The sequence below is a fragment of the Lithobates pipiens genome, unplaced genomic scaffold (genome assembly GCF_037356315.1).
Source record: "Lithobates pipiens isolate NorthernLeopardFrog02 unplaced genomic scaffold, aLitPip1_a1.2 Scaffold_22, whole genome shotgun sequence".
In the NCBI taxonomy this organism is placed as follows: domain Eukaryota; kingdom Metazoa; phylum Chordata; class Amphibia; order Anura; family Ranidae; genus Lithobates; species Lithobates pipiens.
In genome coordinates, this window is record NW_027507784.1 from 66,622,513 (window position 1) to 66,638,722 (window position 16,210).

At 43.1% G+C, this 16,210-nt stretch overlaps 1 protein-coding gene across 1 annotated transcript in view; it reads left to right on the top strand.

The window, feature by feature from the left end:
* The window catches only part of MMADHC (metabolism of cobalamin associated D), a 48,959-nt gene that overhangs the window by 11,052 nt on the left and 21,697 nt on the right, over positions 1 to 16,210 (top strand). The window contains exons 3-4 of the mRNA XM_077447727.1: positions 744 to 888; positions 12,244 to 12,461. Coding sequence (XP_077303853.1) covers positions 744 to 888; positions 12,244 to 12,461 — 363 coding nt within the window. The remainder of the gene's footprint in view (positions 1 to 743; positions 889 to 12,243; positions 12,462 to 16,210) is intronic.

The following is a 16,210-nucleotide window of genomic DNA, read 5'->3' on the forward strand; positions in this document are numbered from 1 at the left end:
CAGCGTGCGGCGTATGGTCTGAGCACTGACAGGCCACTCCTTCAACCTCCGCAGCAATGCTGGCAGCACTCATATGTCTATTTCCCAAAGACAACCTCTGGATATGATGCATTCTCACCTTGTAACACTAACGAGCCATATGACACCAGGGAGGGAAAATGGCTAATTGGGCCCAATTTGGACATTTTCACTTAGGGGTGTACTCACTTTTGTTGCGGTTTATACATTAATGGCTGTGTGTTGAGTTATCTTGAGGGGACAGCAAATTTATACTGTTATAAAAGCTGTACACTCACTACTTTACATTGTAGCAAAGTGTAATTTCTTCAGTGTTGTCACATGAAAAGATATAAAAATATTGACAAAAATGTGAGGGGTGTACTCAGTTTTGTGATACTGTACATAGTTACATTGGACCAATGTAACTATGCAATCACACTATTCGTTCCCACTGCTGCCTCCATGTCCCTCCATGCTTGGGCTGCTATGGAAAAAGTTCCACCAGTGGTAATGGGCACCATATGCAGCCTTCTTGGACAAGATTTGTACAATTTGACAGGTTCACTTTAAGCTGATCAATTCCAAATGTACATCTATTAAAAACAGATTGCCAGTTTGACTCACACTTTCTAACACTAGGTTTATTTGATGTATTGAATATACACTACCTATTATTATTATTATTATTATTATTATTATTATATATTTATGAAATTTTAAAACAATGCCTTGTTGTTTTGCAGGCACTCTGCAGCAGAGCCAGGCTCGTCACCTACCTCCCCGGGTTCTGTTCCCTTATGAGAAGGGTGAGAGGAACCCGTGCTTTTTCTACTGCAGGATCCTCAGGCTCTGATGAACCTTATGTAGCTTCTACACCACCTGACATACGTAAGGGGTTGCATTAAAGTGATATTAAGGGCTAAGTTCGTTTTTTTTTTTTTTTGGGGGAAAAAATAATAAAAGTCATACCTGCTCTGAGCAGTCCCGATCCTCCTCTTCTCAGGTCCCCCACTGGCGCTCCTGGCCCCTCCCTCCTGCCAAGTGCCCCCACAGCAAGCAACTTGCAAAGGGGGCTCCCAAGTCGCAGCTCTGCATGTCTGTTCACACACAGCTGAGGCATGGCTCTACCCCTCCTCTCTCTCCTTATTGGCTTACTGGCCGTGATTGACAGTAGCGGCTTCAGTGGCTCCTGCAGCTGTCTCAGCCAATGAGGAGGGAAAGTCCACAGAGTGCTGAGGCTCTCATGCACTTCGTTGGGCCGTGATGGGGCTCAGGTACATATTAGGCCCCCATAATCTATTACAAAACGCGTATGGAGGAGCGACGTTCAGACGTCACCTCGTGTGCTACTGTTTGTATTCCCAGAAGGTTGGGTTTGTCTGATCGTGCGCCGGCTGGCACTTCTGGCTTTTACTGATGCAACTATTTGTAAGTGTGATATTTTGCTTCTTTTAATAAATTTTAAAAGGTTTTATACTATTGGAGAATTTATATTTTATATGTGCCACGTGTATCTACACATCAGTCTGAATGGTAATGAGGCGGTCTGAAGAATTTTGAATGTGCTCATTGCATATTGGAATTAAAGAGGAAGTAAACCCTGATGGGTTTACTTCCTCTTTGATTCACTGCAAAGGTAAAGCATAATGGACTACTATGCATCGCATAGTAGTCCATTATGTGTCACTTACCTGACACAGGAGCCAGCGAAGTCACCGCTGTCCCCTGTAGTACGGCGCATTCATCTTCTCAGTGGGTCTCGCTGCTCCGCCGCTGTCATTCGGCAAAGCCGCGATGACGTCACTCCCGCACATGCGCACGGAAGCCGCCACTCGCGGCATATCGCCGTTGACAGCGGCGTGCTCAGTGCGCCTACATGCCGCTGTCTACAGCGCATGCGCCGTAGACAGCGGTGCCCATCTTTCGGCAAATATCTCCTAAACCGTGTAGGATTAGGAGATGTTTCTTGGACCTACAGGTAAACCTTAACATAGGCTTACCCATAGGTCAAAGTTGGTTGTAAGGGTTTACAACCACTTTAAGCTGTGTTTTTACACTACATGTTTTCCCTGATCCTCTGTAACGGGAGATCACGGTCATCTGGTAAGAAGTGATTTCCTCTATATTTGGTGGTGGATTCAGCACGATCATCTAATAGCATTTGGAGTCGTCATTGCATATATGGATGGACTTCATTGATTACTTTTTGAGCACTGATGGATTTTTTTTATTGATGGACTTTATTGGTTCAGTTCATTTTTTGAACACTGGTGGACTTTGTTTTTTCACAATTTTATATAATCAATTATCAAGGTTTATATATTAGTTTTGAGCACTGGTAGAACACATATTGATTAATTATCATTTGATTTAATAGGTTTAGTGCAGTTTTTATTTTTATTTTAAGATATTGGGGGGCTGCTGCACAGACTAGGTATTTTTTTTTTCTTTTCACCTTCATGCATAGAAGGTGTTTGCTTTGGGGTGTTTGCTTTTCAAAATGGGGTCATTTTGTGGGTGTTTTCATTGTCCTGGTGCTCCAGGCCCTTGAAACCTGTCATAGGTTGTCAAGCAACTAAATGTGTAATTTATGCTTTCTATGTGGCCAGGCTGTGTAAAAGTCTCACACATGTGGTATCGCCATACTCGGGAGAAGTAGCAGAATGTATTTTGGGTAATTTTTGCTATGTACATGCTATGTGTTAGAAAAAGCTTATAAATTCACAACTTTTCGTGTTAAAAAAAAAAAAAAGAAATCTTAATATTTCCAAGAATGGTGGGGAAAAAAATACAACTTCTTCAAAAAACTCGCCATGCCTCTTACTAAATACCTTTGACTGTCTACTTTCCAAAAAGGGGTCATTTGGGGGGTATTTGTACTTTCCTGGCATTTCAGGGCCTCAAGAAATAGGCCGTCAGTACATCAGGTGTGATCAATTTTTAATGATTTGCACCACAGCTTGTAAACTCTAATGCCCCGTACACACGATACGAAAATCGTACGGAAAATACCGCTTTCGATGCGATCGTACGATAATCGGATCGTTAGTACAGAGCTTTCGAGAGCCGATTCGAACAGTACATCCGATATTATTCTATCGGACGTGCACGGAAATTTTTTTCGTACGATGCTAGATCGTACGATTTTCGTGTAATCAGTACAGCTATCGTTCGAAAATGCAATACAAATGCATTACAACACATGACATCACGTACGAATTTTTTTTATGTCGTGCGGGAATTTTCGTGACTTTAGTAAACTCATCAGATTCGATCTGAGATTAGCATGCAATAAAAAACGGACGTTCATTCGTCCGATAATCTCATCGTGTGTATGGGGCATTACTTTCACACAGACCAAATAATATATACTTTTGGGTTATTTTTACCAAAGATATGTAGCAGTATAAATTTTGTAGCCCAAACTTATGAACAAAATTACTTGTATGCAACATCTGTTATACTAGAAAATAAAGAAAAGTTTTTTTTTTTTTTTTTTTTTTTGCTTGTATCTCAAAAAATAAAACAGTTGTGATTAAATACCACCAAAAGAAAGCTCTATTTGTGTGAGAAAAATTATAAAAATTTTGTTTGGGTACAGTGTTGTATGACTGAGTAAATTTCATGTGTGAGAGCGCTGAAAATGTTGGTCTGGGCAGGGAGGGGGGTATAAGTGCCCAGTACTGAAGTGGTTAACCACTGAAAATTTTGATGGTAAAACAAAATGTTTTTCATATTTTGTTCTAAACTTTTGCAAACACTGATGGGCACTAATAGGTGGCACTAGTGGTAGAGCTTCACAATCGTTAAAAAATTGTGATATCAATTAAACCTCCCTGATGATCTCTATTGCAGAGTTTGCCGATTTCTTTCATAGAACAAGTGGAGAGCCTTATCTGCTCACTCAGCTGAGCAGCTGAGCAAAAGAAAACATTGGGGCAGTTGGCCAAGTTTTTAAAATGAAACATTGTAACCAACTCTTCAGCCTTAGATCAAAGGGAGAAACTTCTGTGTGGGGGAAAAAAAATACAGGCAGTCTGCCAAGTTTTTAACCACTTTCAGACCGGACCATTTTGCTGGTAAATGACCAGAGGTCTTTTTACACTTTGGCACTGCGCTGCTTTAACTGGTAATTGCACGGTCATGCAATGTTGTACCCAAACGAAGTTTGCGTCCTTTTCTTCCCACAAATAGAGCTTTCTTTTAAAGGTATTTGACTGACTCTGCGATTTTTATTTTTTGCGATATAAAACGTAAAAAGACCGCAAATTTAAAAAAAAAATGATATTTTCTACTTTTTGTTATTAGAAAAATCCAATAAACTCAATTTTAGTCATACATTTAGGCCAAAATTTATTCAGCCACGTGTCTTTGGTAAAAAAAAAAGTCAATAACTGTATATTTATTGGTTTGCGCAAAAGTTGTCACATCTACAAACTAAGGTACGTTTTCTGGAATTTACGCAGCTTTTAGTTTACGACTACCTATCTCATTTCTTGAGGTGCTAAAATGGCAGGGCAGTACAAAACCCCCCCAAATGACCCCATTTTGGAAAGTAGACCCCCTAAGGAAATTGATAAGTGGCATGTTGAGCCCATTGAATATTTTATTTTTTTGCCTCAAGCGATTGAATAATGACAAAAAAAAAAAATTTTTTTTTTTCTTTTTTACACAAAGTTGTCACTAAATGATATATTGCTCACGCATGCCATGGGCATATGTGAAATGACACCCCAAAATAAATTCTGCTTCTTCTCCTGAGTACGGGGATACCACATGTGTGGGATTTTTTTGGGAGCCTAGCCGCGTACGGGGCCCCGAAAGCCAAGAACCGCCTTCAGGTTTTCTAAGGGCGTAAATATTTGACTTCACTCCTCACTACCTATTACAGTTTTGAAGGCCATAAAATGCCAAGATGGCACAAAACCCCCACAAATGACCCCATTTTAGAAAGTAGACACCCCAAGCTATTTGCTGAGAGGCATGTTGAGTCCATGGAATATTTTATATTTTGCCACAAGTTGCGGGAAAATTACAAACTTCTTTTTTTTTTTTCACAAAGTTGTTCACTAAATGATATATTGCTCACGCATGCCATGGGCATATGTGAAATGACACCCCAAAATAAATTCTGCTGCTTCTCCTGAGTACGGGGATACCACATATGTGGGACTTTTTGGGAGCCTAGCTGCGTACGGGGCCCCGAAAACCAAGCACCGCCTTCAGGCTTTCTAAGGGCGTTACAGTTTTGAAGGCCATAAAATGCCAAGATGGCACAAACCCCCCCCAAATGACCCCATTTTGGAAAGTAGACACCCTTAAATTTAGGGGTACACTAGTGAGACTAGGTAATAAATGGCGGGTGCCCTGAAACTATAAAAAAATAACTAACCAACCAGCGTCACCTGTAACAGTTATATGGTGATCACTGGTGAAAGGGTTAACTAGGGGGCAATCAGGGGGCTTTATGCGGTAGTATATGGGGGTCCCTGGCGCTATAAAAAGCTGCGGCGAACCTAAATACCTGCCTAACTAGCGTCACCTGTGACACTAATACAGCGATCAGAAAAACGATCGCTTATTAGGCTGGGTTCACACTGGAGCGATGCGGGAATGCCACGAATCCGCGGCGGGTTCCCGCATCACATGCCTCCCGGCGGCAGTTCACACTGCCCTATGCGAACTGCTGGGAGTGTCAGTGAAATGTTAATGACACCCCCAGATCAGTTCGCATATCGCAGTGCGATCTGCAAACTCGGATCGCATGGTGTGAACACCCATGCGATCCGATTCTGCTACGGACCAAAAAAAGGGTCCCGTGCGAATTTGCGGCGGGTGCGGCGAATGGCTGAACTCGAATCGCAGAGATCGGATGTGATTTGCACTGCAGTGCGGTGCGAATCACATCTGTTCTCATAAACCGCTGCAATGTGAACCCAGCCTTAGTGACACTGGCGACGGGGGGTGATCACGGGGTTAAACCTTTATTGGGGGGGGTTAGGGGGGTACATTAGAACTAAAGGGGGCTAACCCTAACTGCCCTAACAGTTATTACAGTCACAAATGACACCAATGAAAAAAAAAAAAAAAAATGCATTGGTGTCACTGTGACTGGGGGGGGCAGGGGTGATCGGGGGGTAAAGGGGGGGGTGTGAGTGTGCCTGGCATGTTCTACTGTGTAGTGTCGTGTTGGTGCAACTCACCGATCCTCTCTCCTCGGTGCCGGAACGAAAAATACCGACACGGAGGTGAGATTACATCACTTCCTCTCCTGTGTTTACATTACAGGAGAGGAAGTGATGTCACGAAGGATTTCCATTCGTCGGGAGCGATCGCGAGGGGGTGGCCATGAATGAATGGCCGCCCCCTCATCCCGGATCGCTCCCGAACGAATACCGACCGCCGCAGGCACCGGGGGGGCCCGATCGGGCCCCCCACCCGCGGGAAGGCAGGGACGTACAGGTACGGCCATGTGCCTGCCCGTGCCATTCTGTCGACGTACATCGCCGTGCGGCGGTCGGCAAGTGGTTAAACAAGGTGTAAATGCAGGAAGTTTAACCACTTAAAGTCTAAATCTTTTCCTGCACTTCTTAAGTTAAAATTAATGTTTTTTGATAGAAAATTACTTGGAACCCCCTATATATATATAGATAGTCTTTAAAGCATATACATAAATATTCATTAAATGTATAGCAGAGACCCTAGGGAATAAAATGTCAATTGCTGCAATATTTTATGTCACACTGTATTTGCCCAGCTGTCTTTCAAACGCAGTTTTTTGGGAAAAAATACACTTCAATGAATAAAAAAATGAAACCGTAAAGCTAGCCCAATTTTTTTTATTTTAATGTGAAAGATGTTACGCCGCAAGAATCGTGATCTATCTTCTAAGCGAAAACATTGTGATTCTCGTTTTAGCCAGAATCGTGCAGCTCTAATTAGTGGGCACTGATGGGTGCCACTGATTAGCAGTACTGGTGGGCACCAATTTGGACCAATGTTCCTCTAACAGAAGCCGGTTAACAGCTTGCTTCTTTTCTTCATGCTGACAGCCTGTGCTGTAGCCACAAAATGGTTAAGCCTCATCTTTATGTGGGTAATTAGAAAGGTGCATTTATTATGTTTTTACCTTTCATCTAACTAGCTGCTGGATTGCTTTCACAAGCAGCAGGCGGGGGGGGGGGGGGAGGGGGGGACGTCCTGCCACCTACCGTGGCTTTCTCAAGCTCTTCTGTCTCGCCAGAACATCGAGCAACCAGCGGGCGCTTCCGCCCGCTGATCAGAGAGCCGAACAAAGCCTGGGTCGCCTCCCAGCTATGGTAATCCGGAAGTAATGACCTAACATCACTTCTGGTTTAACTAGATGTCAATGGTGCCATTTTTAAAAAATCAAAAGCATTAGAAAAGTCCAATCTTTGTGTGATCTAATGCTTTTAACCACTACACGCCTAGACCAGGGGTGCCCAACCAGTGGCCCGCAGAGCACTCTGTGGCCCGCAACCTCCTGCTCTGGGATGGCTGGTTGGCAAGCCCAGATCGCAGATCACTGATCCGTCATCCTAGAGCATCAGTGTTGTAAATGAAGCCGGCGGTAGAGAAAGTAAGTGGCTGCTGAGCAGAGCTGCATAAGCCGATGCTTCCTGTATAGCGCCGCTATCACTATATGGGCATAATACCAAATATGGGCATATCTGTTCTGCAGTGGGTAGTGGGCTGCTTTCAAACTGATCTGCAGGTGCACCACCTACCTCCTAATCCAATCGGCTAAAAAAAAAGGGGGATCCATCCCCTTCCGTCTGGGTGGATCAGATCGAAGGGCCCATAGAGTAGAGTGGGCTGTGTCCATGTCTGCTCTCCAGCATCCCTGGCCTAGACTATAGACAAATGACGGCCAGCCCATGTTATTGACGTCCTGTTGGGATGTGGCAATCGGGGGCCATGCAGTGGCGGATTTGTCACCGACCATGTCCATGGGACACAGCCAATGACCGCTCAGAGTATGGGCTTGCTGCTGGTACCATGTGACCACCAAGACAAATCACAGTAGGTCCCATGACAGTTGTACACAATGGATGGCTTCTTTTCATGCCCTCCATTGTGTACAATTATGTTGCTAGCTATAATTGGTCAATTTGATCACATGGTACAGACAGGGCCAATCACAGGCTATCTGTATGTTATGATTAGTTTTGACCAATCACAGCTAATTACATCAAAACAGACTGATTCAGTTCCATTCAGTAAAATGCTTACTTATAGCAATGTAATTCACTGCTATAAGCAATTGTAATCTGAAAAAAAAAACCTGACCACTTCCCCAGAGCAGTACAATGTTACTATTACATTGGTCTGATCACAGTGTGACCAAAAAATTATAAAAAAAAAAAAAGATAACCTATATGTTTGGGGGTTCTAAGTAATTTTGTAGAAAAAAAATAAATTGTTCTATGTAAACAAAGTGCCAGAAAAGGGCTAGACCTGAATTGGTTAAAATTGAATTAAATGGCATGTTCAGTTTGTGCTCACATACAAGTTCCTCTTTACATGAATAGCTATTGTTTAACCGATTCCTGACTGCCCCACATACATTTACTGCAGCAGAGCCGTCCTTCAGCATGAAATTGCTTACCTGCATTGGTGACCCTCTCCTGCTATGATTGGACACAGCAGGAGCCAATCAGCAGGACCGGTGGACACGCCCATCGTTCCTGAGGCAGAGAGAACAGCAGTCTGCCAAAGTAAACAAGGCAGATCGCCGTTCTGTAAGAAGATGGAGATCTTGTGTTTCTGCTTCTCCCAGTGAAAGCATCCCCCACACAGTTAGCAAGCACTCCCAGGAAACATGTTTAACCTCTTCCCAGCCAGTGTCATTAGTAACGTGACAGTGCATTTTTTTTTTTTTTTTTTTAATAGCACTGATCGCTGTATTGGTGTCACTGGTCCCCAAAAAGTGTCACTTGGTGTCAGATTTGTCCACTGAATTGTTGCAGTCGCAATAAAAATAATTGCTAATCACCACCATTACTAGTAAAAAAAATAAAAAGTCCAAAAATCTATCCCATAGTTTGAAGAACCTATAACTTTTGTGCAAACTAATCAATATGCGCTTATCAGGATTTTTCTTTTACAAAAATATGTAGCGGAATACATATTGGCTTAAATTGATGAAGAAATTAGATTTTTTTTTTTTTTTTTAATGTATTGGATGTGTTTTTATAGCAGAAAGTAAAAAAATATTGGGGTTTTTCAAAATTTTTATTTTGTTTTATGGTGCAAAAAATAAGTCGCAGAGGTGATCAAATACCACCAAAATCTCTATTTGTGAGGAAAAGAGAACATTAATTTTATTTGGGTACAGCGTTGCAATTGTCAGTTACAGTAATGCAGTGCCGTATCGCAAAAAATGGGCTGGTCATGAAAGGGGTAACAGTAGAACCATGTAGCTTGCACTACAGCAGGGTGATGAGATGTTGCAGGGGGTGTGGCTACCAACATTGTCACTGCTGATTCTTGTCAATCAGTAGCTGGCCGCACCTAGACCGCCCAGTGCTTTTTGGATGGACATCACTGCCTCTATTGTCGCTCACTGTGAGCTGCATGTAGGGGGAGACTGGTAGAAGTTTTAGTGCAAGGTCTATGCATCAGAGTTAGGGCTGGTTTACACTTGCTTCAAAACAAGGCTTCGGACAGGCTTTGTTAAATCTCTCTGAATGCCAGTCAAAGCTCCTGTCGCTAAATAAAATGGTTAGCTCGCAGTCCTGTTTACACCTTGCTTTTGGCTTTGCCTCAAAATTATACCCCATGTCGCTTTAGTGGTGCTTCAAAGCGTCTTCAAACCTCCATAGAAGCAAGTCTATGGCAAAGCTCGCTTGAAGCTCCACGAAGCCTCATGGAAGCCCCAAGCAGAAGCAAGGTGTAAACAGGACTGTAAGCTAACCATTTTATTTTGTGACGGAAGCTTTGACTGGCGCTTGGAGAGCTTTAACAAAGTGTGTCCAAAGCTTTGTTTTGAAGCAAGTGTAAATTAGCCTTTACACTTGCTTTGGCTTCAATGCACATTAAAGCTCCTACCGCTTCAACATGCTTTTTATTATGTGTTTTTGATGCTTCAGTGGGGCTTCGATGAAGCTTCTGTGATGCTCTTTTGAAGCTTGGCAGATACCCTGTGTGTGTTGATATCTCGCTCCTGCAATTTCTCCAAAACAAAGCGAAGCTGAATTAAAGCCTCTCAAAGGCCGCAAGTGCTTCTTCAAACGAGCTTTGTGACTTCTATGGAGGCTTTGAAGCACCACTAAAGTGACATGGGGTATATTTTTGAAGACCGGCCAAAGCAAACACAAGGTGTAAACAGGACTGTAAGCTGGAATAAATTGAAAGACTCGTGCACCTTGGCGTGTAAATTGCCATCATCCCTATGTATATGAAAAAATGAAGTACCTGCTGAAATGGGATTTTTAAGGCAATTTGAAAGTACAAATAGATATATATAGAGAGATATATCTGTCTAGATAGATGGATAGATAGATATATTTATATTACACACAAAAGTTTTATTATTGCAAAAATAATCAACATAAAAAAAGTTCTCAACAACTTCCTGTCAGCAACATGACAAAGAAAAACACATGTAGATGTATCAGAATATTTCATTGCGATCATCTAAAAGTGGCAACACCCCACTACATATGATTAAACCATCCATACTAATTCCAGATAATCTATCATCATCTATTTATGTTGATTATTTTTGCAATAATAAAACTTTTTTTGTGTGTGTATATATATATATATATATATATATATATATATATATATATATATATATATATATATATATATATATATATATATATATATATATATATATATATATATATATGTGTGTGTGTGTGTGTGTATGTATGTATGTGTGTGTGTGTATATATATATATATATATGTATGTATGTATGTATGTATGTATGTATGTGTATATATATATATATATATATATATATATATATATATATATATATATATATATATATATATATATATATATATATAATTTGTACTTTCAAATTGCCTTAAAAATCCCATTTCAGATGTACTTAAAGTGGTTTGGTACCTAAAAATGAAAGTTCATGTTATTAAAATCAACAGTTAGCATACTTACCTAAACGAACCCTGAAAAAAAAAAATATTATTTAATTACCTTTTATTTCTGATGTTTCAGCTGACTTCCGGGTTCTCCTCCCGTGGGAGTAGGGGTGGCTATCGTCCTCGCAATGGTCCCTGGGAAATTTCCCAAGAATCCATGGGGGACATTGAAATTGCGAAATCTCGCGAGATTTCGTTCGGACGCCGGTCACGTGACGAGGGCGTGTACGAATTTCCCATTTTTAAAGTGGGCAGGCAGCTGTATCTGCCATTACACACGAGGTAGCAAGCAAACAAGTGATTGCTTCTGTGGGTTTGTTTTCATTCATTCTTTGTTCTCTGTGCTGTGTGGTTTTCGTTGCCTTGACAACGGGGCGGGAACTTCCTGGAGTTTTTCTTTCCTTGTCACTGCTCTCACTGAGCATGTGCAAGATGGAGCGGAGCATGCTGGGAGCCAGACGTCATCATATACCAGGAAGTAAATGCCTGTGGGCTTCAGACGCCCACAGTTAAAATGGAAAATGCCAGAGTAGGTTTTTATAAGTCATCCTGAAGAAAAGATTCGTCGCGCCGGGGGTCAAATAAACGCCAGACGTGGATGCCAATCGAAGCTAGCACTCACCCACCAGTGAGACAGGTAAGAAAAAAATAAAAAAAGAGCGGAATCCCACTTTAAGTTTTTCATCAACAGGACTGTAAGCTAACTATTTTATTTTTATTGACAAGAGCTTTGACTGGCATTGAGAGCATTAACAAAGCCATGTTTTGAAGTGTAAACTAGGCCTTCTAAATACTTGGCTGCGTTCATTTTGTATGTACCTTGACTTCAGTTGCAACCCCCTCTACTCAGACTGGCAGGGCAGCATTCAGTGTCAGATATGCTAATCAAGCTGACACGTGGAGGGTTAGTGTGGGGGAAGGGATGGGGTGGGGGTTATATCTGGGTGGTGTCCTCTTTCTGTCTGTGCTGAGTAAATCCCAGTACTGAATGGCTGGAAATACAAATGGTTAGGCAGGTAAAGCAGCTCTCTTGTGTGGGTTTCATCTTTGCCTGTATGGAGTTGATCCTGTGTTTGCATATGACTTTTCTTGTGTTCTCTCCCCAGTTCCCAGGACAGTATGGCCAGATGAGGTCATGGGACCTTTTGGCCCCCAGGATCAGCGCTTTCAACTCCCTGGTAATGTTGGATTTGATGATCATGTGAATGGAATGAACTCACAGAGGAAAGTCCACGCTCCAAAACACTTACCTGACCTCCTATCTGAGCCAGCTGCTAGTGAGAGACACGAGTTTGTCATGGCGCAGTTTGTCAATGAGTTCCAGGTAAGGCACAATACCCAGCAAACCGTATATAGGTGTATAGTGATTTATATGATGGGAAGTATATATGCCTCTTATTGTATCTTGTGAAATCATGCAAGCTAGATGGAAAATGTTTCCTTTTTCCTGCTGTCCTTTTGAGAGCTTTGTTGTGGTTCTGATTATTTTATTGCAGTGCTTTTACATATTTATACCAGGACTTGAATAATTTTCTTTGAAGCTAAGAGATATATATATATATATATATTTCTATTATTTATTTATTTTTAAATAAAATATTTGATTTGGGGGGTCAGGCGGTTGTCTCATTCTGTTGCTGTGCTGGTGGGTGGGGTGGCTTTCTGTGTGGTTTTGGGGGATGCGTGTCTGTTTTGGGGCTCCCGGGTTGTGGGGATTTGACACGTGTGTTTGTGTGTGAGGCATGCTGTGTGGGCTGCACTATTCTCACCTTCCTGTTTGTTTCCAGTGCCGCACACGGAGAGGGGTGGGCCACAGGGTGTGCGGATTGGCTGGTGCCAGGGAGTCTTTCTGCACAGCCTACGCGGAGTGTTCTCAGGGGTGCTGGTGTGTGGGGAGGAAAGGAAAAACTTTGCTGGCGGTAAGCAGCAGAGCTGAAGTTTATTTTTTAGATATTGGAACTAGAGGTGCTGGTCTCACAATTCGGTTCAATTACGATTCGATTTCGCAGTGCATCACGATTACTTATGAGCTTCCGCTTGGGCCGCCTAGACGGCCCTTCCTCCCTGCAATCTTCTGGGACACATCACAGGTCCCAGAAGATTGCCCAGCTATGCAGGACAGCGCAGTGAGACATGCGCACCCAGCTGTGAAGCTGCAAGCTGTCACAGCTGGATGCCCAAAGTAGTATTGCCAGCGCCGTGGACAGGTGGGGGGATAGAATGGAGGGTTTGGGTGGCCACGTCACTGGATTGTGGGACAGGTGAGTGTCTTTATTAACCACTTAAGGACCGCCGCATGCCAATGTACGTCATTGCAATGGCATGTACAGGCACAAGCACGTACATGTACGTGCTTGGCTTCCAGCGGGTGGGGGGTCCGATCGGACCCCCTCCCGCTGGATGCGGCGGTCCGGTTCGCTTCAGGAGCGATCCGGGATGAGGGGATGGCCGTTGGTTTCTGGCCATCCCCTCTCGATCGCTCCTGGCGAATGAGAAGCTTCCTCCCACTGTGTATTCTATACATAGGCAGGGAGGAAGTGATGTCATTCTCCTCGGGGCGGTCTTATTGACCGGACTACTAGGAGAGGACACAGTAAGTCTGCACCAAACACTACACTGACACTAACTAACACCCCCCCCCCCCCCCCCCAGTCACAGTGTCACTGATTGCAGGGATCATTTATTTACTGGTCACTGTTGTAAAAGTAAAAACTGTCAGGGCAGTTAGTGTTAGGTCCAGGGTAGCCCGCTACCACCCCCCAATAAAGATTTAACCCCCTAATTGCCCTTAGAGTTAACCCTTTCGCCCCCTTTTGCCAGTGTCACTAAGCGATCATTTTTCTGATCGCTGCATTAGTGTCGCTAGGTAGCTAGTTATTTTTTTTAGGTTCACCGCCAGGTTTTTATAGCGCTAGGTACCCCCATATACTACCCAATACTGGTTTTAACCCCCTGATTGCCCCTAGTTAACCCTTTTGCCAGCGATCACTGTATAAGTGTCACTGGTGACGCTGGTTAGCCAGTTAGTTATTTAAGTTCCCCGTCAGGTTTTTATATAGCGCCAGGGACCCCCGTATACTACCTAATAAAAATTTGAACCCCTTGATTGCCCCTAGTTAACCCCTTCACGAGTGATCACCGTATAAGTGTTACGGGTGACTCTGGTTAGTTTGCTTTTTATAGCATCAGAGCACCCACCATTTATTACCCAATAAAGGTTTAACCCCCTGATCACCCGGCGGGTGATATCAATTAGGTTTTAGGGTCAGGGTCTGCATTGCCCCAGGCAGGTTAGGTTAGTGCCAGTACCACTAACACCCACGCGCAAAGCATAAACCTCCCGTAGTGGTATAGAATCTGAACAGATCAATATCTGATCTGATCAGATCTATACTAGCGTCCCCAGCAGTTTAGGGTTCCAAAAAAACGCATTGTTAGCGGGATCAGCCCAGATACCTGCTAGCACCTGCGTTTTGCCCCTCCGCCCAGCCCACCCAAGCGCAGAGAAAATGTACTCTAGTTTGTAGACGCTATAACTTTTGCGCAAACCAAAAAATATACACTTATTGACATTTTTTTTTACTAAAGACATGTGGCTGAATACATTTTGCCCTAAATGTATGACTAAAATTGAGTTTATTTGATTTTTCTTATAACAAAAAGTAGAAAATATATATTTTTTTTATCAAAATTTTCGGTCTTTTTCCATTTATATCGCAAAAAATAAAAATCGCAGAGGCAATCAAATACCACCAAAAGAAAGCTCTATTTGTGGGAAGAAAAGGACACAAAAATCGTTTGGGTACAACATTGCATGACCGCGCAATTACCAGTTAAAGCAGTGCAGTGCGAAATTGTAAAAAGACCTCTGGTCCTTAGGCTGTTAATTGGTCCGGGGCTGAAGTGGTTAAAAGTCAGAAGATACTTTTTTTTTTTTTTTTTTTGTAGCTGCTGACTTTTAATAAACAATTGACAAACTTCGTTTTGAATTAAAAATAACCTCACTCCCTTAAAGTGCACTACAGGGTACAGACATTCACACACACTGCTGCTGGGGGGTCAGGAGGGATTAGAATCCACAGCTGACAAACAGCCCTGTGAAGTTCCCTGTACCATCTCTGTGCTGACAGTTCCCTGTCTGTCCTGTTTGCACCTTCCCGCACACTAGGAGTTAACACAGTGGAATTTGCAAAGGGGAAGCCAGGGAACTGTCAGCACAGAGCATGTATGAAGTGTAAGCGTACAAACACATTTGTGCTCCATTTACTCTTAAAATTACTGTGTTTTAATAAATCCCATGTTACAATCAAGGGCCCCGCTGTATGTGCTTTTTAAAAAATATAAAAATATGCAGCTTCATACCTCATTTCTGTGTGTGTGTGTGTATATACAATACATGCCGCTCATGTGACTGCCCAGCCCGTCTCTCTACTCTCACATCTCATGTCTCTCCTGAGGTCAGCGGAGCAGTTCTCAGCCCCGTCCGCTGACTGTAGCAGAAGAGAGGTGGGCGGGGCTGAGAATTCCCCGCTGACGTCAGGAGAGACATGAGAGGTGGGCTGGGCAGTCACATGAGCGGCATGTATTGTACACACACTGAGAAATTAGGTACGAAGCTGCATATTAAAAAAAAAACGCATATAATGGGGCACTTAATTGATTGTAACACGGGATTTATTAAAACACAGTAATTTTATCAACTATACACTCGGAGCGCTCTCCCGGGAGATACTAAAGGAGAGCCAGGAACGTACACGGCAGGGGCCAGCACAGAGACGGGTGGAGACAGAGGTGCAGGCACTAGCAAAGAGTAGATGGGTGACAGTCAGGAAGGGTAGAGGGGGAAGTGCCAGGGAAGGCCGATCCTGGGCTGGAGCATCCCAATGAGTTCTCTCCATTGAGTGACATTGGTGAAACCAGACTGGCATCATCACTGCCGGAGCTGTGAGACTCTCCTAGCTGCCGGTGGAAGAACTCCTCAGTCGGACAGATTTGGGGTAGGGAGTTCCAAAGGATGGGAGAAGCTCTGGGGAAATCCTGGAGGCGAGCATGGGAGGAGGTGACAATGGAGCT